The sequence below is a fragment of the Falco rusticolus genome, chromosome 12 (genome assembly GCF_015220075.1).
Source record: "Falco rusticolus isolate bFalRus1 chromosome 12, bFalRus1.pri, whole genome shotgun sequence".
Classification (NCBI taxonomy): domain Eukaryota; kingdom Metazoa; phylum Chordata; class Aves; order Falconiformes; family Falconidae; genus Falco; species Falco rusticolus.
This window is the reverse complement of record NC_051198.1, coordinates 33,425,762-33,452,506: the sequence shown is the minus strand read 5'-3', so window position 1 is coordinate 33,452,506 and position 26,745 is coordinate 33,425,762. Positions and strand designations below refer to the sequence as shown.

Sequence of the window (26,745 nt, the reverse complement as noted above, 5' to 3'; positions counted from 1 at the left end):
CAGGGCCCGGGGAGCAGGGCCTGGGTCCGGGGAGCGCCGGGGCAGCGGGGCCTGGCGCAGACCCTGCCCGAGGCGAGGCCCCCGAGCCGCCGGGCGAGCTGCCCGTTGCCCGTGGCCGGAGCTGCCCGTGGCCCGCGGTGCCGCGCTGCGGGGTAAGCCGCTGCTGCACACCCGCCCTACGCTCCCGGCCGCCCGGGGCCGCTCTGCGCCGCCGCTCGCAGGCCGTGGCGGAGCCTGCGCGCCGCGGCACTCTAGCCGCGCCCCTCAGCGGTGGCGGGCGGGCCCGCCCCCGCGGCCCCATGGCGGTGGCGGTGCTGCGGCGCTGGACGCCCCGCCGGCGGAGCTAGCGCCCGGCACCGCGCTGCTACTGGCGCCGCCGCCGCTGTGCGCGGCGCTGCGCGGGCGGGGCGGCGGGCTGGTGCTGGCGGTGCGGCCGGCGGGGCGCGGCGGGGCGCAGGCCGTGCTGCTGAGCGCCGTGGCGCTGGAGGGCGGCGGGCGGCGGGGAGCGGAGCTGTGGCTGCGCGGGGCGCTGCTGCGGCGTCTGGGGCTGGCGGCCGGCCGGCGGGTGGCCGTATGGCCCGTGGCGCCGCCCGCCGGCCCTGGCCTGGGTGCTGCTGGGCTCGGCGGGGCGGGCGGCGAGGCCGGCGGGCGGCGCGGTGCTGGCGCGGCGGGGCGAGGCGCTGCCGGGGCCGGGCCCAGGCCCGGGCCCGCTGGTGCTGGAGGCGCGCCCGCGCTGCAGGGCTGCTGGGTGCGGCACGCGCACGGCGCTCGCCCCCCCGCCGCCCGCCGGCGCCCCTGTCGGCGCCCCGCCGCGCCGCCCCTCGTCTCCCGCTTCGCCGCCGCCGGGCCCGGGCGGAGGCGGCGGCGGCCCCGCGGTGGCGGGCGGTTCCCGCGGCGGGCCGGGCGGCGGGGCGGATGGTGTGGGTGAGCCGGCGGGGCTGCTGGCGGTGGGGCGTTTCCAGGGGAGTGGGGTGCGGGGTGGGCGCCGGGGGGCGGACGCGAGCACCTGGCGGCGTTGCTGGCCCGCCCGCCCGCCTGGGAGTTCCGCGGGGCCGCCCGCCGCGGCCTGCCCGACGGCGCCGCCCTGCGGGCCCCCGCCTGGCCTTCACCTAGCTGCGACCCCGCCGCTGCTGCGCTCCTCCGCCTGCGGGTGAGCCGGGCCGGGGGGCTTGGGGGTGGCCCAGGGGGCTGGGGGCCGGGGTGAGCCGGGCCCGTGGGTGGGGGGCGGGGGGCGAGGTGGGCCGGGCCGGGGGGCGGTGAGCCGGGGCCGGGGGCTGGGGCCGGGAGGCCGGCGGTCTAGCCAGGCCTGGGGGCTCGGGAGCTGGGGTCGGGGTTGGGCCGGGGTGAGCTGTGCCTGGGGGGCTGGGGGCTGGGGGCTGAGGGCCGGGGTGAGCTGAGAGCCTGGGGGCTGGGGCCGGGGCCAGGCCGTGGTGGGCTGGGGCCAAGGTGAGTTGGGCCTTGGGGGCCGGGGTGAGCCGGGGCCGGGGGGCTGGGGGCCAGGGGCCAGTCTGGTGGAGCGTGACGCTGGGCCCTCTCCCCCCACAGAGGTACGAAGGGCCGGGGCAGCGGATGGAAGGGCAGCCGCTCCGTGCTGGCCGTGCCGCCCTTCGCCAAGGAGCTGTGCCTGGAAATGGTCGCTCGCCAGCCTACAGCACCCGAGGGGGCTACGATGGTGTCCTCTCCAAGCACTTTGAGACGCCGCGGTGAGCTGCCCAGTGTTGTGGGGCCCTGGGGTGCGCTGGTGGTGCCAGGCCCGAGGCATGCTGCTGGCGCACCCCCTCAGCACCTCGCTGTGGATGCTTAGTAGGCTGACGGTGTCCCCTTGTGCTATCTCCTCGTGGGCATGCTTCGCTGGCACACGGCGCCTCCTGTCCTGTCCTTCCAGAGTTGTCTTCAAGTCTCCTTCCTCATGATCTACCACAAAGTGGATCTGCCTCTGGCTGAGGGACTGTGGGCTCCCAGGTGCTGCCCGCAAACCTCCGTTCTGGGGCACGTTTGTAACCCTGCTTTTCAGCCTCGAATGGAGTAATCGGGAGACGGGATGTGTTGCCATCCTCCCGCACAACACCTGCCCCCAAGCCTCTTTCATCCTGCTGCTGAGGCTTTCTGCTGGAATTATACTCACCTGTTCCGGGGATAAGGAGGCTATTTTGTCTGGAAGAGGCACTCTTAAATGGCACTCATCTTCTGTACCCTTCCCAAAGGTTCCTCTTAATAGTCTGGATGCACCTACTCGTACCAGTGTGTGCTTAAACTTTCAGTGGCTATTTATAGTTTTATTTACAGGAAAGGAATGAGTTGGTACGAATAGCTGCATTATTTTCTGTAAAAACAGTTGTGATATGGGGCAGGGAAAACACACAACCAGGATTTACTCTCTGTCACTGCTGAAACTCCCTGCTTTTTTTTTTTTTTTTTTTGTAGGCTTGTCCAGGAGGGAGACATCCTGTGTGTTCCAACATTTGGATATGCCGAGTTTTTAGAAGTAAATGCAGACAAATTCCTAAGGTAGGTGGCAACCTCTGTGACACCGGTACTGCAAGAGAGAAGATACTTTTCTGACACCAACTCTCTTGAAATGAGACAGTTCGTTCCATTCTGATCTGTCCCTGGATTTCAGAGTTTATCTGCCTCTTCTTAGGGGAGAGGGAAATGCTTTTGTTGGATTATGGAAGGCTGCAGCTAAGAGGGAGGCCTCCCTTAGCTCATTTGAATAGTCATGGAGGGAAGGAAGGAAAAAGAGAGAAACTGATGAGGAAAAAGACTAAAGAGGAAGGGGTCACTCGAGGACAGCCAGTGCTACATAAAGAAAGCAAAGTGGAAGCTGGGCTTGTAAACGGGTGACAGACAACAAAGTGTGAATATAACCTCTTACAGTTCACCTTAGGATAACTTTCTGTTTGGCTGCCAATTCTGCCTTTCTTGGTTTTGCTCATATGGCTTTGAAACAGTTCAGTGCTAAGTGCAAGTCAGCACTCTGTCAGGATAGGGGTGCTTTCGGTGGGTTTTGGCTGGTGGCAATGTAAATGCTTCATCTGTGTCAGAAAGGGGGCTGCCTTGGGTAACTGATGCATGTTCTGTGAATAATTGCCTTGAATCATTCATCTGGGCTGTACCAGTGACATGTTGTAACACTACCCAGCTCCGCTATGTATTTTAAAATTCAGTAGTTTTATAGCACTGCTGTGATGAGCATTTTCTAGGCTGTTCCTCAGAGGGAGGCAGGAAGCACAAGTCTTCTGTTGTGGAAGCTTCTGTTACATATTAGCCATGGGGCAAGCCAGAGAAGATAGCAGAGTTCATGGGACCTAAAGAGCTTGGAACTGTGTTGGGGTGCAAGTGATAGAATTACTCAGGGTGGAGAAAATCCTGGAGGAAACCTCTGCAGATCCCTTAATCTGTCCAGTGGGATATCAATGTGGATGTGTTTTTCCTGTGGGATGTTCAGGGCAGGGTGCTTGTAAGGCCCTTGTGGTTTTTGGGTGAGTGCTTGTCTGCAGCTTAGAGGACTCTGTGCCGTAAGATTTTACACACTGCAGGTGAATCTCTGCGGAGTTGTTGTGAGAGAAGCAATGGCACAAAAAGGAATGGCTTGAGCTCCTGGATAGGTGAAATAAGGTTAGTACAGCTGCAGTCTTGCAAACTGAAGCCACTAGCAGAAGCTGTAACTGTTGACAGTCCTGTTGGTCTGCCTGGCCAGACAGCAGAGCAGGATCCATAAAGGATCCATGTGGGGCCTGGGAGAGGGCAAGAGTATCTCTGCTTACCTGTGCCATTCAGCTGTTGTTTTGTTGACAACTGTGGTGTTCCTGCCTTCCAAGATCTTGATGCAGCAATTTAGACTGCTTGTTTTTTCCCTTAGGTGGCCAGAGCTTTACTTCAAAGTGAGGAAGGTTTTAGGCATGGTGGAAGGCGAGCAGTCGGAGGGTTATCTGGTGGACACCCAGAACACCTCTCTCTATCTGGTAAGGTCTCAATGGAGAGCAGGGAGGGTGTACATGAGATCCAAGGCTGAGGTTGTGCTGTGGGTGACGAAGGGGCCTGTGGAGGCCTGGCATTTCAGGACAGACTTTGACACTTGGTACCTGTCTTTTCTCAGGTGGTGTTCCACAGAGCTCTATTTTTCCTTTCCTCACAGGTGGGTTCAACAAACAGCACCGTTCCATCTGCCCCAGCCTATAACAGCCATGAGTTCTGGAGCAGTTTGTCTCCTGCTGGACTTTCTGATGTCGTGAAGCAGCTCTGTGAAGCTCTTCGGCCTCACCTGACCAGTCGGTGAGCCAGAATTCCTTCTAGCAAGCCGAGGCGAGCTGGAACCCTGCTCCCCAGTCAGTGGAAGAACTGCCTCTGTGTTACAGGGCAGGTGCACTGAGCGGGGCCGGCAGCATACTCCTCTCAGGGCCAAGTGGCAGTGGGAAGCTGGTGGTTGTCAGAGCTGTGTGCAGCTGCCTCAACCTCCACCTTTTCAAGGTAATTCCTTCTGCGGTCAGTTGATTGGCAGATTTATAACATAGAAAGAATTATGGAGATGTTCTTTAAGGTAGCCATACCCACACCCCTGCTGCAACTGTGACACGAGCCTACCCAGAAGCTGCTCCCATGCGCATGTGCAGAAAAAAGGAGTGCGAGTATGCTGAGCTTAGCTCTGCTGTGGATTATGACTGCTGGTGGGCTGAACCTCAGAGCAACCGTTTGGATCAGCCTAAAGGTCCATCTAGCCCCATGTCTGAAACTGGCTGGTAGCAGATGGTCAGGAGCACAAGCATGAAGAGATGTTTCCTCTGGCATGTACTCTCCACTGCTCTGTAATCAGTAATTTAGAGATCTCTTGGCCCAGGGGTGTGTGTGCATTTGTACCTTTCTTTACTGATTCTTGCTATTATTGCTGTCATCCTGCTGAACTTTACCAATACCTGCAATACATGGTGGTATTTTATCAGACTGACTTGCTGTCAGTTGATAGGGCATTGAGTTGATGCTATACCACAGAGCTTGGCAGTAACTGAAAAGGGGTGATGAAGGCAAGAACTGTGGTGGCAATGGGCGTTTTCAGTTGCCCCTGCATAGGCTAGGCAAAAGGCATGTTAGAAAGTGAGGCAGAGATGATGCTGAGATCTTTTCCAGCTGGGTGAGGGGCCTAGAAAAGAAACGCAGCCCTGGGTTTGATAACAGTATGTGTGCCAGATCTGGTTCAATATCTCACGGCCTGTAGAAGAGCTGCCCTGTAACTGTGTTCACATTCACCACCCTCCCAAGAGCAAAAAAGCCCCCAGATCTTCCATAGCAGTGCTTGGCTCCTGAAAGGGGAGCAACATCAAAACAATGTTTCTTTAGAAAGAATCAGCCAAGGTAAGGAAGTGTTACACCTGCTGTGGAGGTGAATGAGGGATGCCATGCCACACCGTGAGGCCACTGTGCAGACTGTATTGGAATGGGCTTGAGAAAAGTAAATGGAAGACAAAACAGATGAACAGCAGGGAAAGGGCAGTTGCTGAAAACAAGAGGCATTCTTCAAGGGGCACCAGCCTGTAGGAGGTTAGAGTGAAGGTTAGAGTTGGCACAATCTGGGATGACTTCCAGAGGGTTTCTGAAACGGAAAGACTTGGAAGAAGGAAGATGAAGAGAGCCAGAAGGTTTCCCTTTGTTGTGGAAGGAAAATGTAGGCTGCTCTTTTTTGTGGATATTTTAGAGTAAACTTGTAGAAAAGAAGCTAAGCATTTTGGATAGTGGGTTTTCTTCTGTTTAGAAGTTGGGTCCTGCTAAGTTGACATCAGTCTCTTTAACTGTTTCTTTTCTAGCCAAGTAAAACCGTACAAAGTGGGTCAGTGGGGGAGGTGGATAGAGCCTTGAGCAAGCTGCTGTGCAGCTCATTTGGACATGATCCTTAGTGGTGCTGAGCTCTTACTCTTCTGCAGATGTGCTTAGCTCTGGGGATCCAGTACAAGATTGCAGAGACTTCACAGCATCTTCAGATCCATGTACAGGATATGTTTGGGTGCACTGTGGCTCTGCCACGTCCTGGCAGGTGGCCCTCAGGTTCTAGTGTGATGCGCAAAGCTGCAGCTCTCGTTTAGTTTGAGTGCTGCTTTTTAAGACTAACGCTCTTACTACTGAAGCCGGAGGTATTTGCTTTTCTCCTATGCCAGCTCTTACACCCTCCTTTTCTCACTTAGTGCCCGTGCTTATGTTACTGTTGCACCTTCTCTTCCCTTCCTCCTGCTGTTCTGGCCTGCTTTTCTACCAGGACACAGTGTATCTTCCGGTACCGTAATCTCCAGCACTTGACCGATCAGCAGTTTTTTATCTTTTCTCTCTGCCCTTCTGTACTTGCATACAGATACTGCTGCCGTTTGGCTGTGCCTGCCAGAACCACAACTCCTGGGTTTTTTTCTGTAGTACACAGAGCACAGGAGTTCCTCTGCTCTGCTTCCCCATCCTTACCCTTTACATCAACTCTTGAGACATTCTCCCTGCTCCAGGCTACCCTTTGCAAGAATGAGGCCCAGGGAATCCCAGTGATGGTTTGGCTCTCCCTATGTGACCTCGCAGCAGCAGGAGGCAGCACTGCCCATTTCCAGCAGTGTTCAAGCCTCACCAGTCACCCTCTCCTTTTGGATGACTTGTTTGCCTTTGTAAACAGTGTCTGGGCCTCTAGCCACCCCTAACTTCCCCCCCGCCCCGCCCCATACCTTCTACCTTCCTCCTGCACTTTGAGCCTGTGCAGCACTGGGTTGAACAGTTTCCTGAGCCTCCCCCTCTGCTCTTTGCACTGTTGCACTGAGACACTGTTCTCCCTGTCTTGGCCACTTCCATGACTCCTCCATCCCTTCCAGCTTAGGTTGCTGAGCCGTGACACATGCTGTATCGATTTCTCTGGTCCGTTGGCCTCACCTTTGTCAGACTAGACCCTCCTGCGCCCCTCACCTCCTGTAGAGAAGCAAGAAACAGCCATTTTTCCACGTTGGAGAGTCCTGAATGTGTCTATTTTGAATATGTCCTGAATGTGTCTCTGGGAAACATCCACTTATATCTCCTTCCAGCTGTGAATTGTCCTTGGAAAGCTTTGTGGAAGTGAACGTTGTCCTAGATCCCCCCAGCTGTGCGTGTTGCAACCACCACAGACTGTGTGTTGTGTGGTCTGTCTCGCAGGTTGATTGCGTTAGTTTGTGCAGTGACACCAGTGGAGCCACAGAGGAGAAAGTACAGATGGCCTTCGCCCAGGCCCAGCAGTATCATCCATGCGTGCTTCTGCTGAAAGACATTGAGGTGCTTGGCAAAGACCGGGACAGGCTAGTAGAGGATGCCAGGGTCACCACTACTCTGAGACAGCTGCTCCTGGACAGAGACCCAGCACTGAGGTATGGACCCAGCAGGTTTTCTGTAGGCATCCAAGGTGATGGTTTGCTTCTGGCATTCCTAGGGCAGCAGTCACTGTTACATCAAGGTGACTGATTGTTAATGTGCCTGGTTTTATTTTTAATCTGGTGGACTCTTTCCCAGTTTTGCTTTGTTTACTTCAGAGGACCCTTGTTCTTTCAGCTTAGTGGCAGAGGTTGTCATGGAGGTTTGTTGTCTGAAGCTGGTTTCTGAGTTGTTCAGATGCACAAACCCATCATGTTTGCTGTGAGGCACACCAAAGGTCACAGCAACCCTGCAAGGGAGCTGGGGGCCCAGGAGGATCTTGAGGCTGATGACTGGTAGCAGGGTGCAGAAGGGAGTTATCAAGTGAAGATGTGACTTGAAGGCTCTTGACTTCGACACAGAGCACCGAAAGCAGTTCAGTGGCAAGGTGGAGGTGTGTGGCTGCAAGACACCTTGGCCAGTATCTGTGTGTTTCTTGGAGGAAAGGCTAGCTGTTGGGGAGCAACTTGTTAGTGATGGCAGTGTAAGAGGGGAGTTTCCATAGAGCTGAGACCATGCACTGTCCCGCTTTTCTCAACAGCTGCCCTGTCCTAGTGATCGGCACAACCTGCAAGCCCCAGGATGTTCCTACAGATGTGCAGACTGCTTTCCTTCACGAAGTGAAAATGGAAGCCCTGTCAGAAGAGCAGAGGAGGTTGATGCTGAGCATGCTGACAGCCAGTATGCCTCTGGGCAAAGAAGTGAGCCTATCCAAGCTGGCCCGCAGGACTGCAGTGAGTGAAACCACAGCAGCATGTGGAGATGGGCTGGCTGGGAGTGCTGGGCCAGCCTCCTCCACCTGGCCATGGAGAAAGGGAGCAATTCCCACAGCCCAGTCCACTTCTTCAGTGGTTGACCCTGGTCCTCAGATGTCAGCTTTAACTGCAGGTTTCTAGTGCCTAAGGACTGCACAGCTTTTGCAGAGGCATTGGCTGATGCTTAGCTCTGCTGGAAGACAGAGCCAATAGAAAAAAAAAAGAAGCTAAAGCCTTCAACCAGGGCACAGATGTGCAAAGAACAGCTCTGCAAGGAATTTTTCCCCATACACCTTTTATGACCTAGCTGGAGCTGTGTTCAGGGACTGAACTGATGCTGTTTGTTTCCGCATTCACAGGGTTTTGTGCTGGGAGATTTCTGTGCCTTGTTATCCCACAGCAGCCGGGCGGCTTGCACCCGCATCCAGACCTCGAGGTAGCACAGGCAACAGGGCAGGAGGTGGGGTGGGCAGGGGCTGCAGCCAGCCTGGTAATGCTGGGAGTGGGGCAGAGCCTGAGTCCTTCCCTTCTCTTCCTTTCCCAGTTTCCCAGGTGGACTGAGTGAGGAAGTGGAGAGAGATTTTTGCACTGCTGGGTTCCCAGTGCTTGAGGAGGATTTTAGTGTTGCGCTGGACCAGCTGCACAGCACCCATTCACAGGCAGTGGGAGCCCCGAAGGTAGGATGCTGGGGCAGGGGAAGGGTGGTTGGCTCTCCAGAGCTGTGCGGCTCAAGATACCTCTCTCGGACCTTGCCACATGGGGGGGGCTGTGCTTTGGCACATCACTTCCCGCTGTGTCCTTCCACACAGTCCTCTTACTTTCCCCCCACTAGCACTTTTCACCCTCTTGGCTTTGAATTTGGTGAGGGAAGCCCTTGCTGCTCTATTTGGAGAGCTCAGCTGGCTAGTGCCGTGGGGGTGCCAGCTGTGCAGCTCAGCCTTTCGAGGGACAAAGGCAACTGCAGGCTGGCTGCCCTGCTGAGCTCTCTCTAGCCGTATGGGATATGGGAACAGAGAGGCTGGGGCACAAACTGGTGCGGGAGAGTTTCCCCTCATGTGTGAGAAGCCTTGTACTTGATCCCTGGCCTTGGATACTGCTGGAGCCAGCACTGGTTTTTCTGACAGCTGGGCAGCTTGAAGAGCTTGGGCGTTCTTCAGGGAAAGGGGCATGGAGTATCAGAGAAAGCCAGCAGACTCAGCTTCTTGGGAGGGGCGTGATCTGCCTCTGGCAGCTTGTCACCCCTGGAAACAGCATTTGGGGTGACTGCTTTTGCTGGGTAACGTGGTGTTAGGACCAAGTGAGGTGATCGGAGCCTTTTCTCGCTGCCTTTGGGTGCGAATGACAGAGCTCGGCACAGGGCAGGAAATGCTGGCCTCCGAGCAGTTACTCTGGTGCTTTCCCCAGCTGCCCGCTTGCAGTCCTGCCCTAGCAGGATGACGCTTTGCTGGCGTCATCACCCAGGAGCTCCTCCAGGACTTCATTCATAAATGTACTAGAGACTGAAATGAGCTCTGCTCTGAGGCACGTTTGCCAAGTTTGCTGTAAGATGAATAGTAACCACAGAGCATGCTCGGCAGTGAGTGGTGTGAATGGGAGCTAATTTTGTTTGCATTTTACAGTCCTTTATCAATTTCTCAGTAATTGGCTGCAGTTCAGAAAGCCCATTAGCAAACCTGAATACTCTCAACACACATAACTTTAAATTCTGTGCTTACATGTTATGGCTAGTCACGCATTTCTTTGCAGTTGTAGCCTGAGCCTCCTAGAAAGAACTAATTTCAAACCTCCAGTTACTAGCAGTGTCTGCAACATGTCCTAGACTTACAGTGTTCCCCCCTGAAAACAACCCTGCTGCAGTTTTCCAGCTCCTGTGCTAGTGTCTGTAGGGCTTTTTCTAGTGAGGCAGTATAAGCAAGAGTGCAGAGAAGAGGGCAACTCTTCCATTCATTGGCACTGAAGAAGGAGGGCCTGTGGCCTTTTGCTTTAAAAGCCTTTTTTTCTGGAAATCCTTCTCTTGTCTGACCTGATTTTCCTGGTGGTGGACTTGCTTGGACAGCTGCAGAAATAGCATCAGATAACATCATCTCAAGTGGCAAAGGCAGGAGAGCTAAATTGTCTGAGGGGGAAAGAATTTTGCTCTAGCCTATTTTTAAACTCGTGGTTTGTGCTGACACCTGTTCTGCAGCCAGCCAGCAGCTGGGGGGAAGTGTTCTGGGGCTTTGCTTTCCCTGTGCACTCCCAGGAGAGCTGCTTTGGCGCTCAGGAGGATCAGTCATGCAGACTGTGGCATTCCTGTTATTTCTAAAGCTGTGAGCTGAGCAGAAGCATCCTCCAAAATTGTTTTGCTCAGCATAAAGCGGCACAGTTCACCCTTCTCAAGTTTGCTGCCTTTCCTCTTTTTGCAGTGATCCTTTGCATGTTTGCAGTTGACCCCATCCCTATCTATTTCGTGTAAGCATCCATGGACTTTGTTCTTGCATCCCCCTTTTCGAAAGCAGCTGGTTTTCTTTACAGTGTCCTCCAGGATGTCTCTCTCGCATCCTTCACGTGACAGAGGTCCTAGTAGGCCAGGTTTTGTTGCTCTGGTGTGAAGCCCTTGCACAGCCTCACTGCCCTGGGACAGAAGGTGCCCTGGGTCTGTGTTTCTTTTTCTTTTCTTCCCGCTGCCTCCCCTTGCCTTCCCTCATGCATCCCAAGGGCTGCGTACAGCAGGTCTCTCTCGCCGCAGAGCTGCAGGCAACCCTGGCAGATACTTTCCCAGGGTATTTTTGCTGATACGAGGTGCAATGAAGGATTGGAGACAAGGTGGCATGCTGTGAGTGCAGCTTGCCTGGGGACACATGGAGTTTATTTTCCCCGTTACAAAGCTCAGGAGAGGGGAAATGTGGATGCTGGGTGATCCCACAACTGGGGTGGCTGGGCTGTGCAGCGTGGTGCTGACTTGCTGCATAGCCAGACACAGCTGACAGCACAAGGGACTGATGACTGGAGCAAGCGCTGCCAAGGTGTGCTCGGGACTCAGGAAGAAGTGCTGATGGGGATTCTTCCTCTCTTGGCAGATCCCCTCTGTGTCCTGGCAGGATGTTGGTGGGCTCCAGGAGGCAAAGAAAGAGATCCTGGACACTATCCAATTGCCCTTGGAGCACCCGGAGCTGTTGTCACTGGGTCTGTGCCGCTCTGGTCTGCTGTTGTATGGGCCTCCAGGGACAGGGAAGACCTTGCTGGCAAAAGCCGTGGCAACCACATGTGCCATGACATTCCTTAGGTGAAGAGTGGGGGGGTCATGTAATGGGACTGACATTATCCTGGCAGCAGATGGGCATCCTCTAACTGGCTCCTTCTCCCTGCCCCACAGTGTGAAAGGGCCAGAGCTTATCAACATGTACATTGGGCAAAGTGAGGAGAACGTGCGTAATGGTGAGGAGATGCATCCTGCTCCTGCATGTGGGAAGATGGGGCTTTTCTGTGGTGCTGGAGGGAAAGAAGTGGTGCTTAAACCCCTCTTCCCAACTCCCACCCACACCTGCCAGTGAGGGCATGAACCCAGCTGTCTCCGATGCCCAGTCTGTTCCCTGCTGTGCTGCAGCTTCCCCTCCTGTCACTCTTATCCCTGGTTTTCCTGATGGGACAATAGCCCCTCAGAGACACAGCTGAGCCTCAGGGCCCATTGTGCTGGGTGCTGCCTGTCCCCACTGCTACTGAGCCCCTTGGGCAGGAGCAAGTTGGTGGTGGTGAGGCAGTGAGCTGCTGGTTTCTATCCGCAGCTCTTCCCTGCTGGTGATACAGTGGGTCCTGTTGCTGTTGACTGCTCCGCCAGGTCTTTCTCATCTTTTGTGCTGTCTCCTTCCAGTGTTTGCCAGAGCAAAGGCAGCTGCACCCTGCATTATCTTCTTCGATGAGCTGGATTCCCTGGCCCCCAGTCGTGGGCGGAGTGGAGATTCGGGGGGTGTCATGGACAGGTGAGTGAGTATTGTGTGTTCATGGGAGAGCAGCGTACCCACCGCAGATGGGAGGGGGATGTATGGGATTGCCCTGCAAGGCAGAGTCCATCTGAGCTATCTTTCTCTACTTTTTCCCTCCCTGCTCCCTTCAGCTCCTCTGCATGGCCTGTCCACTCTCGCTGGACATTAGTACTGCTGTTTGCATTGCTGCAGATTCCCGATTGCCCAAGCTTGTTGTGCAAACATTTGGTTAAGACAGAGTCTCCTCCAGCTGCTTCTGTGGCTGCCAGCTGCTCCCTTTGGCCTCTCCAAGGTCATCCTTCACACCCCTACTGTGCGCTCCTCCCATTAGCTGCTGTGTCCCTGCGGTGGGAAACCTTTCAGCTGCCTCTTGTAGAAGCAAAGTCTGTACAGCTTGGAATTACCCAGAAACAAGGTTATTTCCCCCAGGCCTCCTCTGCTGAGCTGATGGTCCTCATCCAATGTTCCTCTCCATCCATGAGGGATTTTGCAGAGTTTTCCAATGACACCGTGGGCCCCTGGCATCCATCTTCACAACCCCAAACCAGCAGCTCTGGAAGGGGCTGGGTATGGTGCCCATTGGTCACCTCAGGTGATCCCAGAACCTGGTAGAGATACCGCCATTCCAGAAGGTCTGTGCCGTACTGTGCTGCCAGACCAGCCTAAGCCATGTGGCCACAGACTAGATCTGCAACACATGCTGTGCGCAGCCCTGAGGACTGTTTGGTGGTGTCACTGGCCTGGCACGGCCGGTCAGGGCATTCTGGCAGCAAAACCTGCTGGGCAGAACCACACAGCGGGGAGAGTTGGGACCAGTCAGCGTGTCTGAGTGGGGAACCTGAGCTGCAGCCCTGCGTGCCTGCCTGTGTTTGGTCTGTGTTGCCGCTGTCTGATAGTATAAGCATGTGTGCCCACCCTGAACGGGTTAGAGCCAGGCACAGGCCCGAAGGGCTGTCTTGGTACCGGGGGTTTGCGCTTGCTTTGCAGTGAGCTCAGGCGCTCACTGGCTGTGCTCAACTGGAGGAGCTGGATGGCTCTTCAGGGAAGAGAAATGTGAGCTGGAGCCCAAGACACGGACCTGGCAGTGGCCTTGCTGGTTCCTCTTTTTGTTTGGCAGCTGAGGGTGGCAGTGGGTGAGTTGCCAAGGCCTAGTTGTGAGTGTCCTGTCTTACTCCCCGCAGAGTTGTCTCACAGCTCCTGGCTGAGCTTGATGGCCTTCATTCCACCAGAGAGGTGTTTGTCATCGGAGCTACGAACAGGCCTGACCTCCTGGACCTGGCTCTGCTCCGGCCGGGCAGGTATGTCGCATCCTGCCCTGCCTCCCTGCAGGGTTGTTCCCCCGAGCTCCCCCAGGCAGTGATGAGCTTGACTGTGCCCTCAGCGTGTTCTCTGCACAGAGACATTTCCTAGAGCCCCCTGGCTCTGGCTTGTGGGGGCAGTAGGAAGCCAAGAGGAGGCCGGTGCCTATGGCTGTAGCAGCAGCTCAAGATGCCACTGCTTGTTATCCCCTGCCGCTCTGGTTATCTCCCCAGCCGTGCAGCAGGGTAATAAGGGACCTGCTGTGGCACCAAACCGTTGGGAAGAATTTGCCTCCCAGGGCACGTTCCTCAGAGCAGGGCACGTTCCTCAGAGCTGCCCCCCAGCCTGTCCTCATGCCTGCAGCTTGCCCATCCTGGGGCAGGGCTTCGTATCTGCTGCTGCACCTCACGTGGTTCCTGTCGGTGTATTTCTCCTGCCTGCCCTGGTCCCTCTGAAGCCCTGCCCTCCACTGCACTGACTGCTTCGCCCCCTCAAGCTTTGTATCATCCACGAACTCGGAAGCAAAAGGAGCTGCCCTAGGGCCACTCTTCAGTCTCTGGTGCACAGGGCTGAGCACCAGTGACAGGTTTGTCTTGGCCTGTTCTCCACTGTCTCTTCTCTCTGCTGACAGGTTTGACAAGCTGGTCTATGTGGGCATAAATGAAGACCGGGAGTCGCAGCTGCAGGTGCTGAGCGCCGTCACCAGGAAGTGAGTGACCCTGTGCTCTCACAGTAGCCTTCTGCCACCACCCAGTGGGTCACAGCCTTCCTGGGGTTGATGCATAGCGTGCTCCAGCTTGGCTTCATGTCTGGGCCCTGGGGAGCACCTGAGTCACTGAGCCACAGCCAGCAGATAGGGGAAGAGGATGGGCAACTTCCATCAACTTCCAGCTGGAGGCTGGTTTTCCTACAAGATGGGAGCAGCTCAGCTGGCTGTCCAGGCAGAAGCGTTGGCAGAGTTCTCCAGTCCCCATACCACATGCTTTTTTTGAGGAGCTCAGCTGGATCCTAACAGTGTGATGAGACTGCAGGGCAGCAACATAGCAGGAAGTTCCTGTTTGCTTCCTGCAGGAGTTCCCCTGCACATCTGCTGTTTGCAGGTCTGAAGGTGAAGGCAGCTCCATTCGTCTCACTGCCCCTCCTCTTATGATGCTGAGGGGTGTCCAGCCTGTGTTCTGTGTGTCTGTCCGAATGCTGGTTGCGTGGGATCACCAAGCAGCAGGGTTTGGCTGCTTCCCCGGCTCCTGAACTGTCTTTGGAGGCAGAAAAGCAAGCCCTGCAACTGAGGTGCAGAGGTACCACCCACCACAGCTGGGTGAGCAGCTGTGACTCTGCCTCTGCAGGGAATCTGTCATGGATAGCCATGATTGCTGCTGCCTTTGACGATAAGCTAGCAGGAGAGGCCAGGGCGTGGGCTGGCTGTGAGCATCTTTTCACACCGTGTGGCTTGGCAGTCGTGCCCTCCAGCACCATGCTGTTGTTCGTGCTGAAGGAGGCTCACTGTCTGCAGCGTGGCTCTGATGGGATGGTTTGGTGTTACAGTGGTTTATACTGTCTGTAATTAAACATGTTCTTTTCCAGCCCTGGCTGTCGGCTGTTCCCAGGCATGTGGAGTGCTTAATTTCTGTGAGTGAGAACTTCAAGTTGCCTTTGATCCTGCTTAGCAGGAGAGAGGACCTTGCTGTGGGGATGTTTCAAAGAGAAGTCACTGCGTTGAAAAAATAAACAAACCAATCCCTTTTTTATTATTTTTTTTTTTTTAGCATGCAGAGCACTGTCCAGAAGCAGCTAAACATGGGGCCTCTGATTCCTCCTGCCCAGTCACGCTGGCTGCCATGTCTCTCCTGGTCTGCTTTTTATTGTGGATTTTACACCTGCAGTTTTTCCTCTTGGCAGGTTTAACTTGGATCCTTCTGTGAATCTCACCACCATTCTAGAAAAATGCCCAGCTCAGCTGACAGGAGCAGACATCTACTCCCTGTGCTCAGATGCCATGATGTGTGCTGTCAAACGCAAGGTGGAATGGATCGAGGAAGGTAGGAGCCTGGCCCCTACCTGTCCCACACATGCTGGGGTGTCCCAGCACAGGCGCAGGGAGGAGAGTCGCTGCTACCAGGAGCTGGGCTGTGTGAGCAGAGCCTTGGCTGCTTTGGGACCCCGTCTGAAGGCTGGACTCTGGGTTACTGGCAGGCAGGCACTGTCTGCAGCTGTGATCATGTTCAGTGCTTGGCCCCAGGGTGAGGGACACAGGTTTTCCTCCCAGTCTCCAGTGGCTGGAGAGGGGGCTGTTGGGTCTTGCCAGTTGCCCTTGTGCTTGGCTCTCAGGCTCTCCCTGTTCCCTCTCTCATGCAGGGCTGGATACTGAGAGCTCTGCTCTGGTCCTGACCATGGAAGACTTCCTGCAGGCTGCTGCAAGGCTGCAGCCGTCCGTCTCTGAGCAGGAGCTGCTGAGGTACAGACTCATCCAGCAGAAGTTTGCTGCCTGCTAACGCTCGGCAGGGCTGGGACTGCTGGAGTGATGGGGACAGCGCGTTAAGGGGTGCGAGAGAAAAGGCACAAACAGGCACCCGCCTGCTCCTCTCCGATGTCTCCTGGGCCCCCTTCTTTCAGGCATGGGTGGAAGAAGTGGTTGTGCGGTTTCTCAAGCCAAAGCCTCGTGTAAGCACTGCTCTGCTCAGCCAGGCTCGTGGGAGGTTCTGTGATGGTCCCTCACATCTCAGGGTGCTTTGTGGCTGTGTGGAGTGTATCAGGGTGACTTCCCCTGCGGGGGGGAAGCTGAGTCTTACAGTTACGGGCAATGTAGGCACATCTCCATAGGTGACAGAGCATTTTTGAGGGAGCAAGGCCCAAACTGCACCCAGTTTGGCAGCAAGAGTAGGGCTGGCAGCAGTTGCTTGTTGGGGTGTCAGCTGCCTGCAAGGGGTGCTGGCCAGAGGGCAGCAGGACGCAGGGCACCACTGCTGCAGCTGGCCTGGACTCGGCGTGGTCTCTCCAAATAAATACAGGCTTTTGGTACTACATACGCACTGCCTGGCCTCGGATCTTTCCTTGCTGGTGGTGCCCGTGGGCTTGGGAAGGCCCTTGTGAGCCCTGCGGGTAGGCTAAGTGCTGCAGAGAGACCATTGTCCTGCAGGTAGAGGGAGGAGTGCACCCATGAACCAGTGGGGTCACCATCCTCTGGCAAAGGCTGCCAGAGTGGCTGGACCTGGAGCGGATGACAAGAGGCTGAGGGAGCAGGGTTTGCTCAGCTGGGAGCTGAGCTCCCTCTGCAGAGGGAGCCCAGTTTCTTCCTGGAGGCACTGGGCAACAGGCTAAGTGGCAGCAAGGGGAATGGCTGCCGAATTCCCAGACGCTGGGAAAAACTTGTCACAGGAAGAGGGTGGGCTCCAGCCTTGGAGATCCTCAACCCTTGGCTGGAGCAGCCCAGAGCTACTACGTTGTGCTGAACACCAGTTGGCCCAGACTCCTACCATGAAGTCCTGTCTCACCTCCCGCTGCAGCCTTGTGGCAGCTGCCACCACCACCGTCTGTCCCTTGCTTCCCAGCCTTTGCCGAGATGCCAAATAAATCTGCACTTGAGCCGCATGTGGCGCGCAGCTGCCTCTGCCAGCTCCCCGCAGCTGCCGGTGTGGCTCCTGGGCAGCCCCGTTAAGCTGGGGGGCCTGTGCCTGCGCCCCCTCATGGGGCCACTGGCGGCAGTTGCGTCCCTGAGCTCAAGGGTGGCTTTTGAGGACCAGCTCCATGCTGAGCTTCCCCCCCCGACAGGCCGGTTCCCCAGGAGCTGCTGGCATTCCATGCACGAGGCCCAGGTGCCGCATGCCTGTGGCCCTGTTGCTCCAGCTCGGGCACCTGTGCGTGTTGAGGCAGCACTGGCCCTGACCGCAGCACACTGCTGGATCTGGCCACCACCTCTTCAGGGCGGGCCAGGAGGGAGCTGCAGCAAAAGCGCCAGCGGTAAACTGGAGCCTTCCCCGCCCTGGGAGCTCTGGTGGGGAGTGTGGGTACCCCTGGATGGGGCTGAGGAGTATCAAAACATGGGGTCAGCGCATGGTTGGAGGGTGCAAGGGAGAAAACCAGTTGCAGTACCCCGCAGCGAGCAGTGCTGCAGCAGGCCCAGCAGAGATGTAAAGCCATCTGGGAGCCAGCCCACCCTTGCCTCTGCTTTAAGAGGAACCCCCTGCCAGGCATGACTGGCACCTGCAGCTGAGGTGCTGGCGGGTGAAATGGTGCCTGCACCCACCCCATTGCTCCCCCAGGCTGGGCACCTCCTTCCCCAGGAGCCCTGAAGCGGCTTGTGGCCACCCCCTCGCCCCATACCCTGCTCACACACGGACACACTGGCTCCAGTAGCTCTCATGAGTGCTCTTAATCAAGGAGAGGGGGCTCCCAGGTGCCTTTCGGCGATGTCCCCAGCACCCCCACTTGTCCCCAGAGCCGCTCGCAGCTCTTGGCCACCACAGTCCCATCTCTGTGGCCCCCTCAGGCCATCTTCTTCACTACGTGGATGAAGTAGCAGGGGACGTGGGCCTGCCCTGGCGTGTAAGGCTGGAAGTCTCCCAGAACGCTGTGCTGGCACTTCCCCTGGAAGGCGCCTTTCAGCAGGGCTGTGAAGGCCTCCAGCCGGTGCGGGTAGTACGAGAGCCGAAACTTGCTGCAAGGAGGCAACGACGGTGAGTGAGGCATGGCACCAGGTGCTCACCCCGTGCCAGGAGCCACCCCCGCAGCCCCTCTCACCTCAGCTCTGGGGCTGCCCCTGCTTCGGCAGGGGGGACCTGCACCGTGTAGTCCAGGGTCACCATGTGTGCTTTGTTGTTCACCAGCAGCACCGAGGTGGTGATGTCCTTGGTCAAGTCACTCTGGGGACCACAGGAGGATGTCTGTGTTCCGCAGGGACTCAGTGGCCCCCAGCCTGGGCACAGCCCTGCTCCCTGCCCCTGCCAGGCCCCCCCCCGGGCCAGGGGGCTGGGGCAGAAGGGAATGGGATGGGGCAGGGTCTGCCGGCCACCCACCTTGTAGTAGATGTTCTTGCCAGGTGGTGCGCAGCCCGTGGCCAGGATGTGATCGTAGTTGCGGTGGTCGATGACCAGGACGCCCCCGGGCCGCACCATGCTGGCAATGTTCCTCAGGGCCAACTTGTGGTCACTCTGGTCCCCTGGGGAGGAAACCATGGCGTCCCCAGGCACTGGCCAGCCTCTGTGGCACAGCCTGCAGGGCCCCATCTTGCCCACATGCATGCACACCCAGAGCTGCCCCCACCATTCCCCCCGCCCCAGTCTCGGCTTGGAGAACCCACAGCCCCACCCATAGTATGAGATCAGGCACGTTCTCAGCCTCAGTGGGGCAGAGCAGGCCACGTGGGGAACCCACCGCCCGGCCTGTGGCACAAGTCTGGGTGTGCCTCCAGCCTTGCCAGAGATGTGATACGGCCGCACACGGCTCCACCACCACCACCGGCCCCAGTGGCCCCGCTCGCACCACAAACCAGGGCACAGTCTGAGCCTCTCCGCAGACACGCATGACACAGCAGCTCCACTGCGTGTAACCAACTGCCCTGCTCACTTATGGCATGAGTTAGGGCACGTCCTCAGCCTGCTGGAAGATGCTGTGTCTCTACGTGTGCGTACGTACCCACACCCCCACCACAGCTCACCTTTGAAGTCAGGCAGGTGTGCGAAGGAGTTGCCCAGGCAAATGACCGCGTCAAACCCATCCCCCGGCTTCTCCAGGTCCTTCTCCAGTGTGAGCCAGTTGGCCTCCTCGATGACTGCAGCACGGGGGCGAGGGTGAGGGCAGGGGCACCCCACCTGCTCAGCAGCCCCCGCCATGCGCCAGCCCCCCACCCCAGCGTAGCCCAGCCCTCCCTTGGCCCCTGTGGGTGCTGCAGCCGGCCTGGGGCCAGTGGACGGGCGAGGGCCGTGGCCTGGGCTTGCCAAGCGGCCGGCAGTGGCAGGTCCCTGCCCGTCCCTGCAGCGAGGCCACCCAGCCGGCAGCACCCAGCGAGGGGCCCGAGCACCGCGTGGGGCCGGGGACAGATGCCGGGGACCTGGCGAAGGCCCCGGGAGGGGCTGGGGCAGGGACCCCTCCCCGCGCCAGGGTGGGATGTGGGTGTCTGCACGCCCCTCCCGGCCCCCGCGGCCCCCGCACCCCATCGGTCGAAGGGCTCCTCCTTGCGCCGCTCCCAGCGCTCCTTCAGCGCGTACTTGAGCATCTTGTCGCTGGCGTCGACGCTGGTCACCTGGAAGCCCTCCTCCAGCAGCATGATGGAGTCCACCCTGGGGACAGGGCTGTCAGCGGGGCCGGGGGGCGAGGGGGGCGAGGGGGGCGGCCGGGGGCGGCGGGGCGGGGCAGGGGGGCCCCGGGGGGCGGGCGGGCGCGGGGCGCGGGGCCTCACCCGGTGCCGCAGGCCACGTCGAGGACGGAGCGGCAGCGGTGCTGGCGGAGCAGCGCCAGGAGCCAGCTGCGGTACTCGGCCGTGCGGCCCCGCGTGTCCCCGATGTACAGCTGCCACACGCGGGCCGCCCGCCCGTCCGCGTACTGGTCTGGCAGCCCCTCCGCCGCCACCCCCAGCGACCGCGTCCGGTACACGCTGTCCACCATCCCGCCGCGCGGCCCCGGCCCGGCCCCGGCCCCGCTCCGGCCCCACTGCACCGGGCCCCGCCCCCCGCCCCGCCCCCGCCCCCCGCCCCCGGCGCCCGCCAATCCTGGCCGCGCCAGCCCCCTGCGCCGCCGCCAATCACCGCCCCCGCCACGCCCCCCGCGGGTCAGGGCCCGCTCGGCCGCCCCCCGGGGTCCCGCAGCAGCAGCCCATCAAGGGTCCCACATCAGCGGCCATCAGGGGTCCCGCATCAGCTGCCCCTCCCCCTCAAGTCCCGCACTAGCCGGGCTGGGGTCCCACATCACTCTCTAGGGGGTCTCACGCCAGCTGGGCCGGGGTCCCACATCAGCTGCTGCCCCCATACATCCCACACCCGCTGGGCTGGGGGTGCCACATCAGCAACCCATCAGGGGTCTCACAGCAGCTGGGCTGGGGTACCGCAATAGCTGCTCTCCAGGGATCCCGAGCAGCCAGGGTGGGGTCCCACGGCAGCCAGGCCAGGGCCCTGCATCAGCTGGGCCGGGGTCCCACAGCAACCACCCCGCCAGGGCCAGAGAGTGGTATCGGAGCCCCCGCCCGCAGCAGGAGCTGCCCCTGCCCTGGCACGGCGGGTGAAGCAGGGCCAGCAGCGGCGGTTCTGGGGAAAACGTCTTTATTTACAGTGTGGCAGGGTGCAGGCACCGCGGGCAGGACGAGGAGCCAGCGCTGGGGCAGTGCCTGTGGTCAACTGCACCTGGAGCTGCAGCAGAGAGGCCACAGGGCTGGGCCGGGGGCTCCGTGCCACCCCCCTGCCCAGAGGGTTGCACCCAGGCTGGCAAGTCAGCTCCAGCCTCCCCCATGTCGCCCATGCTGCAAGTCCCTTCTCCTTTGGTCCCCGCCAGTGCCAGCAGGGTAAGAGCCCCGGGGGCTGGGGCTGTGTGCCTACAGCTCATCGGCCGGGCTGTGGGTGAGCGGAGCCTCCTCCTGCACCCCGCTCTCCTCCAGGGCCTCCCCCACAGCCGGGAGGCTGGCAGCCCCCTTGCTTTCAGCCCCCTCGCTCTCATCCTTCCGGCTCTTCTTCTTCCTGCTCTTTTTCTTGCTCTGCTTCTCCCCCACACTTGCCAGGTCACCCTTCTTGCCTGTCCACTTCTCTGCGAGGCAGCCTGGGGAGGAGAGGGGCAGAGGGAGCCCTGAGGGAGAAGTGGGGCTCCCCCTGCCCTGGTGGGGCTCTCCCCCATACTCCCTAGCACACCTGCGCTGCCCCTGGCAGCAGCCAGGACTTACTTGTGTCCTTCCCTTTTAGCACGTGGTTGGCACAGAGAAACTGTGAGAGATCCTCTGTCTGGTGGTTCCTGTACCAATCCTCGATCACGTCTTCATACTCCTCCACCAGCACGTCGCACTAGCATGAAGACGAGAGCCTAGATCCGGCCACGTGCTGCCAGGGCAGGACAGGGCCACGGCAGCGGGTCCTGCTGACACCCCCATTCCCGGCAGTGCACCCCCAGATGCTCTCTCCCCTGTGCTCCAGCCCATACGGTCGCTGGAAGCCAACCCCACCATGCCGGGTACCTGCTTTTTGAGGTCAGCCACCTCAGCGGAGGTCTCGTTCCATAGCTCATAGGGAATGTCCATCACCACCTTGACGCCCTTGTGCACCAGGTTGTGCAGAGTCTCGAAGGTCTCTGACATGCCCTGGGGGAGCGGTGCCACCCAGTGAAGCAGCGCTCCCCCCACCTGGCTCCAGCTGCCCCTTCCCGGCACCAGCCACATGACCGTGCCCAAGGACATGGGTACAGGCAAACCAGCTGCAGTCAGGGTCCCCAGGGCATCAGCATCACCAGGATGGGGCTCAAACGGCGGCCAGTCCGCCTCTACACACCCGGTCCCAAAAACAACAGGGGGACATGGGCCAGGCAAGATGGCCCCTGGCTGCCTCCCTGCAGGCGAGGGTGGCGGCCTGCCCACCCCCTGAAGGACAGGACCCCACACCTGGCCTGGGGGACAGTGCTGGGGTACATGCAGCCTTGCACCCTAGGTGCCGGCAGGGGATCCAGGGGATGGGGCAACAAAGCCCAGCTCGGTGCCCCTGCAGTGCAGGGGTGGGAGGAGGGTTTGGGAGCAAGGGGCTGCAGGACAGCCCTCACCTTCGCAAATCTGTTACTGCCGCTCCTCTCTTTGTGCAGGTTGTAATCCAACAGGCGCTTGCAGATGTTCTCCGTCACCTCGATTAACCGGATGTCCCTGCACGGAGAGGAGAGGAGAGAGGGCTCAGGCTCGGCACAGCCCCCCAGGAGTAGCCCCAGCCCAGCCAGTGCGAAGGGGGAGTCCTTTGCAGCTGCCAAGCGGAAGGGGCATCCCCCAGCTGCCCACTCTGCCCAGCCCACCAGCCCTGGCACGGTTTAATTTTCTGAGATGTGCACAGTGCAGCCTGCCTGCAGGCTCCTGAAGCCCCCGGCCCTGCAGATCGCAGGCAGTGACAGCAGCCCCTGCGTTCCCCCCTCACTTACGACTGCGTGTACTTCACAGCAGAGCCCTTCCCATCCAGGAAGCCATACTTGGTGTCAATCACCTCCTTGGTCTTGCCAGTCTCCTCAAAAGCAGATTTCAGCTCCACTGCCACATACTTGCACACTGCAGGAAGGAAAGCACAGGCAGGTCAGGGGTTTTCACCGCTCTGGTGGGCAGCGTGACACAGAACAGCAGTGGAAACAAGCACCAGGAGTCGGGTGCACCCAAGCTACCGTGAGCAGGAAACAGATGCCTCAGCTATTCAAAGAAATAACTGGGTATGGCTCAGCCAATTCCACTGGAGATTCTCTGAAGAAGGAACACCCCTATCAATGGCGTAAGAGCATCCACACAGCCAGCTGCTGTGGCACAGCTGAGAAGGCAGACTGCGCCTGCATGTTTCCCAGCAGTCCCAGTTCGCAGCCACCAGAGCACTGGCCTCTGCACCACAAGTTGCTCCCTTCCCTCCTGGAACAGCATGGGGCCTTTTTGCAATGCAAACCCCAGTGTGGGTCATAGCCCCGCCTTGTGACACCAGCACAACCCATCCCAGTCCCTCCAGTGCCCTGGGGACGTGAGGGCTGTGCTGGGGATCCAGCAGCTGGCAGTGCTCAGCGAGCCACGTGACAGGACAAGATGCTGGCCACAGACTGTGCCACCACATGAGAGGCTGTCAGCCCCAGCAATGCTGCACAGGGCACTGCCTGCAGCAGAGACTACAGCACCAACAGAGCGCATGTTTGCTTTTATGAAAACTAAAAGGAAACAAAAGCTTTATTCCTTCTGTAACAGGATCCAACAGAGCTATAGAAACATAGAGCAGAAGAGAAATGTCTCAGGAGTTTACAAGTGGAGATGTGGAGGGATGGAAGCCAGGCATGTGGTCCTTCCTCCCCTGAAGCCAGGGTCCCAGTAGGCTGGAGAAAACTTTGTCCTGTGCTGTGGGCTCCTGTTTGCTAGGAGCCATCTCTTCTTCAAGCCCCACTTTGGGAGAAAGGTCAGGCCCCAGCAGGAACAGTCTGACAGTGACGAGCACTGCATCTTCTCCCAGGCAATGGCAGGAACAGAGCGATGTGCTGCAGGCAGGAAGAGAGTGAGGTGGCTTTTCCAGGGCTGCTGTGCGTGTGCCAAGAAGCCCTGCATGCACCTCCTGCACTTTCCTTTCTCTGCTGACACCAGGGGCTGGAGGTGACTGCAGCCATTTCTCAGGTGGAAAGAGTGCTGCTCCCTGCAGCCCCTCTGGACTTGGGCCTCGAGAATGTCTCTCTCCACACACCTGCTGCAGCATCCCCACACACACCAGGAGCACTCACTGCTGGGTCCGGTTATCCAGATGCTGCCCATGGCTATCGCTGCGTGCTGACACAGGTTCCAAGCCTGGGCAGGAAGAGGAGCAGTGCGTGGTCAGTGCTCGCTATGGTGCTTCTCCAAGGTTACGCAGGTGTCACAGCACAGCTCAGACAGCAGTGTCTCCAGAGCTGCTTCCCCTGCAGGGAAAGCTTTGCAAAGAGCTCTAGAGTTTCATTTCTTCCTTTTCTCTTTGCTGCCAAGCTCCATGTGTCCCTGCACAGCAAAGACAGAGGAAACCACGGCAGACAGCAAAGCTCTGCCCTGGATTGCTTGCAAAGCCTTTGAATCCTTGTGAATCAAGTGGCTGCTCAGGGAGGAAGTACAACTGGGGCTGAACTGCGAGCAGCAGAGACAAGCAGCCCCAGCGATGACCCGCCAAGCAACGTGCCTACTGGAAACAGCAGCGACTGCTGGGGCGCCCCTAAACCTTTCACCTAGGGGACAGAAGCCAGCCACCAGCAGGGACACGCTGCAGAGGCTCTGCTCCGCTGCCGGGGCACCGCAGGGCACCCGCTCCCACCCAGACACACAGCAGCAGCCGCCACTGCCAGGCGCCCCTGTACTCTCCAGGGCCCGGGGATAGCCGGGCCTACCGCGGGGCAGGCCGCAGTCGAGCGTCAGGGCCTCCGCACCACTAATCCCCCGACCCGGGCAGCCGGCGGGCGGGATTCCGCCGCTAAACCGAACCCAGGCGCTCCAGCGGGGCTCCCGGGACCCCCCCCGGCCCCGCTTACCCTCGCACTTGCTGGGCAGCCGCACCCAGTCCGAGTCGTCGCCTCCTGCCAGCGCCGCCGCCAGTAGCACCAGCGCCGCCGCCGCCGCCATGGCTCCGCTTCCGGGGCCACGCTTCCGGGAGCGCCCCGCCCGCCCCGCCGGGCAACCATAGCAACCGCGTGGCATCGGCCAATGGCAGCGGCGCGCGTGGCCCGCTCGACCAATCCTCGCCCGCCCGCCGCCAGCCAACCCGAGCGATCCCAGCGCCTGCCCGGCCGCCGTTGCACGGCCCGCGGGCCGCCCCGCCGAGCCCCCACGTGGGTGGAGGCGGGAGCGCGCGTGGCCCCGGTCCGCAGGCCGGGGGGCGGGCGCGCCCCGACCCTTCCCGGGTCCCCGACACTTTCCCCCCCCCGGAAATCCGGAGATCTGCCCTTACCCTCAGGTGGCTGGGGTCCCCTGCCCCGCACCCGGATAACTCGGGGCCCCCTCCCTAACCCAGGTAGCTGGGGCTACTCCCCGGCCCCCCGGCCATGCGGGGTCCCCGCCACCCCCAGACCCGTCGCTGTAGCTGCCCTCCCTTCCCACCCACACAGGCTTCACTCCCTGCACCCCTGAACAACACAGGGTCCCGCTCCCTCCAGCACTTGGGGGGCTCCCCCCCCACCTCCAGAACTGCTCGGGGCCCCCCCGCGCTGCCCGGCCACACCAGTGGGACTCACCCCTCGGGGCGCGCCTCCGCCTGGGCCCTCAGCAATGGGCGAGGAGGACCGAGGTGAGCAGGGCATCGCAGAGCGCGACCTTCAGCAGCACCACCCGGGTGGCCACCAGCAGGGCTGCCGAGGTGCGCGCTGGCGGCACTGCAACAGAATAGACGAGGTGACACTTGGCACAGGCGCACCGTGCACCGTTGTTCCCATGTCCCCTCCGGGGCTGTGACAGGGCCAGCGCAGGGAAAGCACTCCAAGACTTCAGGTCTGACAGGCTCCCTGGGGGTCCGTTGTGGGTTTTTGTCACCCTCACATCCCCCTTGTGCTAACCCTGAGAGCAGGCTGGCTCCGACCCACCTTCCCTACTGAGATGGAGCTTCATCCCACCTAGCCAGCCCCACGATGCTGTGGGGACCACCCCGACTGTGATACGGCCCCAGTCAGCCCCCTGCCAGCAGCCCAGCAAGGTTTCCTCCCCGGCACCAGCACTCCTGCCGTGGCAGGGCCTGGAGACTCACCTGCCATTCCACCAGGACACGGCTCTGCTGCTGCCTCATTGCCTGTGGGATGAGAGCACGGCTGAGGAGGCAGCAGCAGGTCAGTGCCAGATGTACAGCGGGGCCAAACGCAAACCCCTTCCTGTGCCTGCCTGTGGGGCAGTGCTGGGGGGCCCACACCTGCTCCCCACCAGCCCTGGAGCCCCCATCCTTGGGGGCCACCAGTGCATAGACAGGCAGGGGGCCATACCTGTGATGTGGATGGGGCTGGAGCTGTGGTCTGGGGCGGTCCTATTGGGCCCCACATGGCAGGAGAGATCCCCCTCATCCAGAAGGTCATCGGGGAGGAGGGAGACAGTGCACACAGTGCCACCATCCTCCTGGGAGACCCCATAGGCAAAGGAGTGCAGGGCGCTGCCGTTCCCGCCAGAGATCCAGACGGTGTGCCCTAAGCCAGGGGCCAGGTCACTCACCACGCAGACCACCAGCTGCCGGCGCTGCCCAGCCAGCACCATGCTCAGCGGTGGGGCCAGGGTGGGCAGTGGCGCAGCGGCCCTGCCAGCTGGCAGTGGAACAGGGGTTAGGGGCACTGTGTCCCAAACGTGTCCTACATGCAGCCACCAGGCTGGATGGCCTGCATCCCTCCCGCCTGTCCTAGGCCTTGTCCCTCCTGGGGGTACTCACGGGGCAGCAGTGGGAGCAGTGCGGCAGCCAGCAGCACCCAGGTCACCTCCATAGCAGCCACTGCCTGTGGGGCTGCCAAGGGCTCAGCCCCAACCGTCACCGCCAGCTGCGTCACCCATCACCTGGTGTCGCGGTGGGGCTGCCTCAGCCTGGCAGCTCCCGCTTCCCCCGGCGGCGGCACCGCTGTCCCCCGGCTCCCCTGCAATGGCGCTGCCCGCCTCCCCCACCAGCAGCAGTGGTACCGGCCCTCCCCTGCAATGGTACGGCCCCGTGCGGCCACCACCCCCACCC

The 26,745-nt window shown here is 59.7% G+C and overlaps 3 protein-coding genes across 5 annotated transcripts; 1 reads left to right on the top strand and 2 right to left on the bottom strand.

Annotated features, from left to right (window-relative positions):
• Window positions 1-299: 299 nt before the first annotated feature.
• On the top strand, window positions 300-16,439 carry PEX6 (peroxisomal biogenesis factor 6). The gene is given in 22 exon segments (XM_037405105.1): window positions 300-318; window positions 321-583; window positions 585-789; window positions 792-839; window positions 842-947; window positions 949-1,150; window positions 1,546-1,703; window positions 2,425-2,508; window positions 3,863-3,965; window positions 4,139-4,275; window positions 4,359-4,470; window positions 7,150-7,358; window positions 7,943-8,135; window positions 8,516-8,592; window positions 8,701-8,833; window positions 11,216-11,421; window positions 11,512-11,573; window positions 12,007-12,115; window positions 13,300-13,416; window positions 14,049-14,126; window positions 15,314-15,453; window positions 15,770-16,439. Coding segments are annotated over 22 exon segments (2,898 nt in total). The 3' UTR covers window positions 15,907-16,439.
• Window positions 16,440-17,759: 1,320 nt separating this feature from the next.
• On the bottom strand, window positions 17,760-20,108 carry GNMT (glycine N-methyltransferase). Of its 2 annotated transcripts, none has more exons than XM_037405108.1 (6): window positions 19,809-20,108; window positions 19,562-19,689; window positions 19,068-19,181; window positions 18,427-18,569; window positions 18,152-18,273; window positions 17,760-18,068 (listed from the first exon to the last, which is right to left on the bottom strand). In XM_037405108.1, the coding sequence occupies exons 1-6, from the start codon at window positions 20,012-20,014 to the stop codon at window positions 17,897-17,899; spliced, it is 885 nt and encodes a 294-aa protein (XP_037261005.1). In that variant the 5' UTR covers window positions 20,015-20,108; the 3' UTR covers window positions 17,760-17,896. The 2 variants fall into 2 exon arrangements, with proteins under 2 accessions (XP_037261005.1, XP_037261004.1); XM_037405107.1 differs by having other exon boundaries at window positions 18,152-18,294; window positions 19,809-20,047.
• A 539-nt stretch (window positions 20,109-20,647) lies between these two features.
• Window positions 20,648-26,651, bottom strand: CNPY3 (canopy FGF signaling regulator 3). Of its 2 annotated transcripts, XM_037405111.1 has the most exons (8): window positions 26,455-26,651; window positions 26,021-26,332; window positions 25,792-25,833; window positions 22,502-22,625; window positions 22,139-22,235; window positions 21,564-21,686; window positions 21,276-21,393; window positions 20,648-21,154 (listed from the first exon to the last, which is right to left on the bottom strand). In XM_037405111.1, exons 1-8 carry the CDS (start codon window positions 26,504-26,506, stop codon window positions 20,934-20,936), a joined length of 1,089 nt encoding a protein of 362 aa, XP_037261008.1. In that variant the 5' UTR covers window positions 26,507-26,651; the 3' UTR covers window positions 20,648-20,933. The 2 variants fall into 2 exon arrangements, with proteins under 2 accessions (XP_037261008.1, XP_037261007.1); XM_037405110.1 differs by lacking the exons at window positions 25,792-25,833; window positions 26,021-26,332; window positions 26,455-26,651 and adding an exon at window positions 24,587-25,072.
• Window positions 26,652-26,745: the final 94 nt, after the last annotated feature.

Excerpts from the sequence above, each read along its gene's own strand:
- GNMT (XM_037405107.1), bottom strand. The coding sequence starts at position 20,014 with ATGGTGGACAGCGTGTACCGGACGCGGTCGCTGGGGGTGGCGGCGGAG. Across the intron at positions 18,570-19,067 it reads ACACCTGCCTGACTTCAAAG|GGGACCAGAGTGACCACAAG; the intron begins GTGAGCTGTGGT and ends TTTCCTCCCCAG. Across the intron at positions 18,295-18,426 it reads GCAAGAACATCTACTACAAG|ACATCCTCCTGTGGTCCCCA; the intron begins GTGGGTGGCCGG and ends TGCGGAACACAG.
- CNPY3 (XM_037405111.1), bottom strand. The coding sequence starts at position 26,506 with ATGGAGGTGACCTGGGTGCTGCTGGCTGCCGCACTGCTCCCACTGCTG. Across the intron at positions 26,333-26,454 it reads ACTGCTCCCACTGCTGCCCC|CTGGCAGGGCCGCTGCGCCA; the intron begins GTGAGTACCCCC and ends TTCCACTGCCAG. Across the intron at positions 21,687-22,138 it reads GCAGTAACAGATTTGCGAAG|GGCATGTCAGAGACCTTCGA; the intron begins GTGAGGGCTGTC and ends CCGCTCCCCCAG.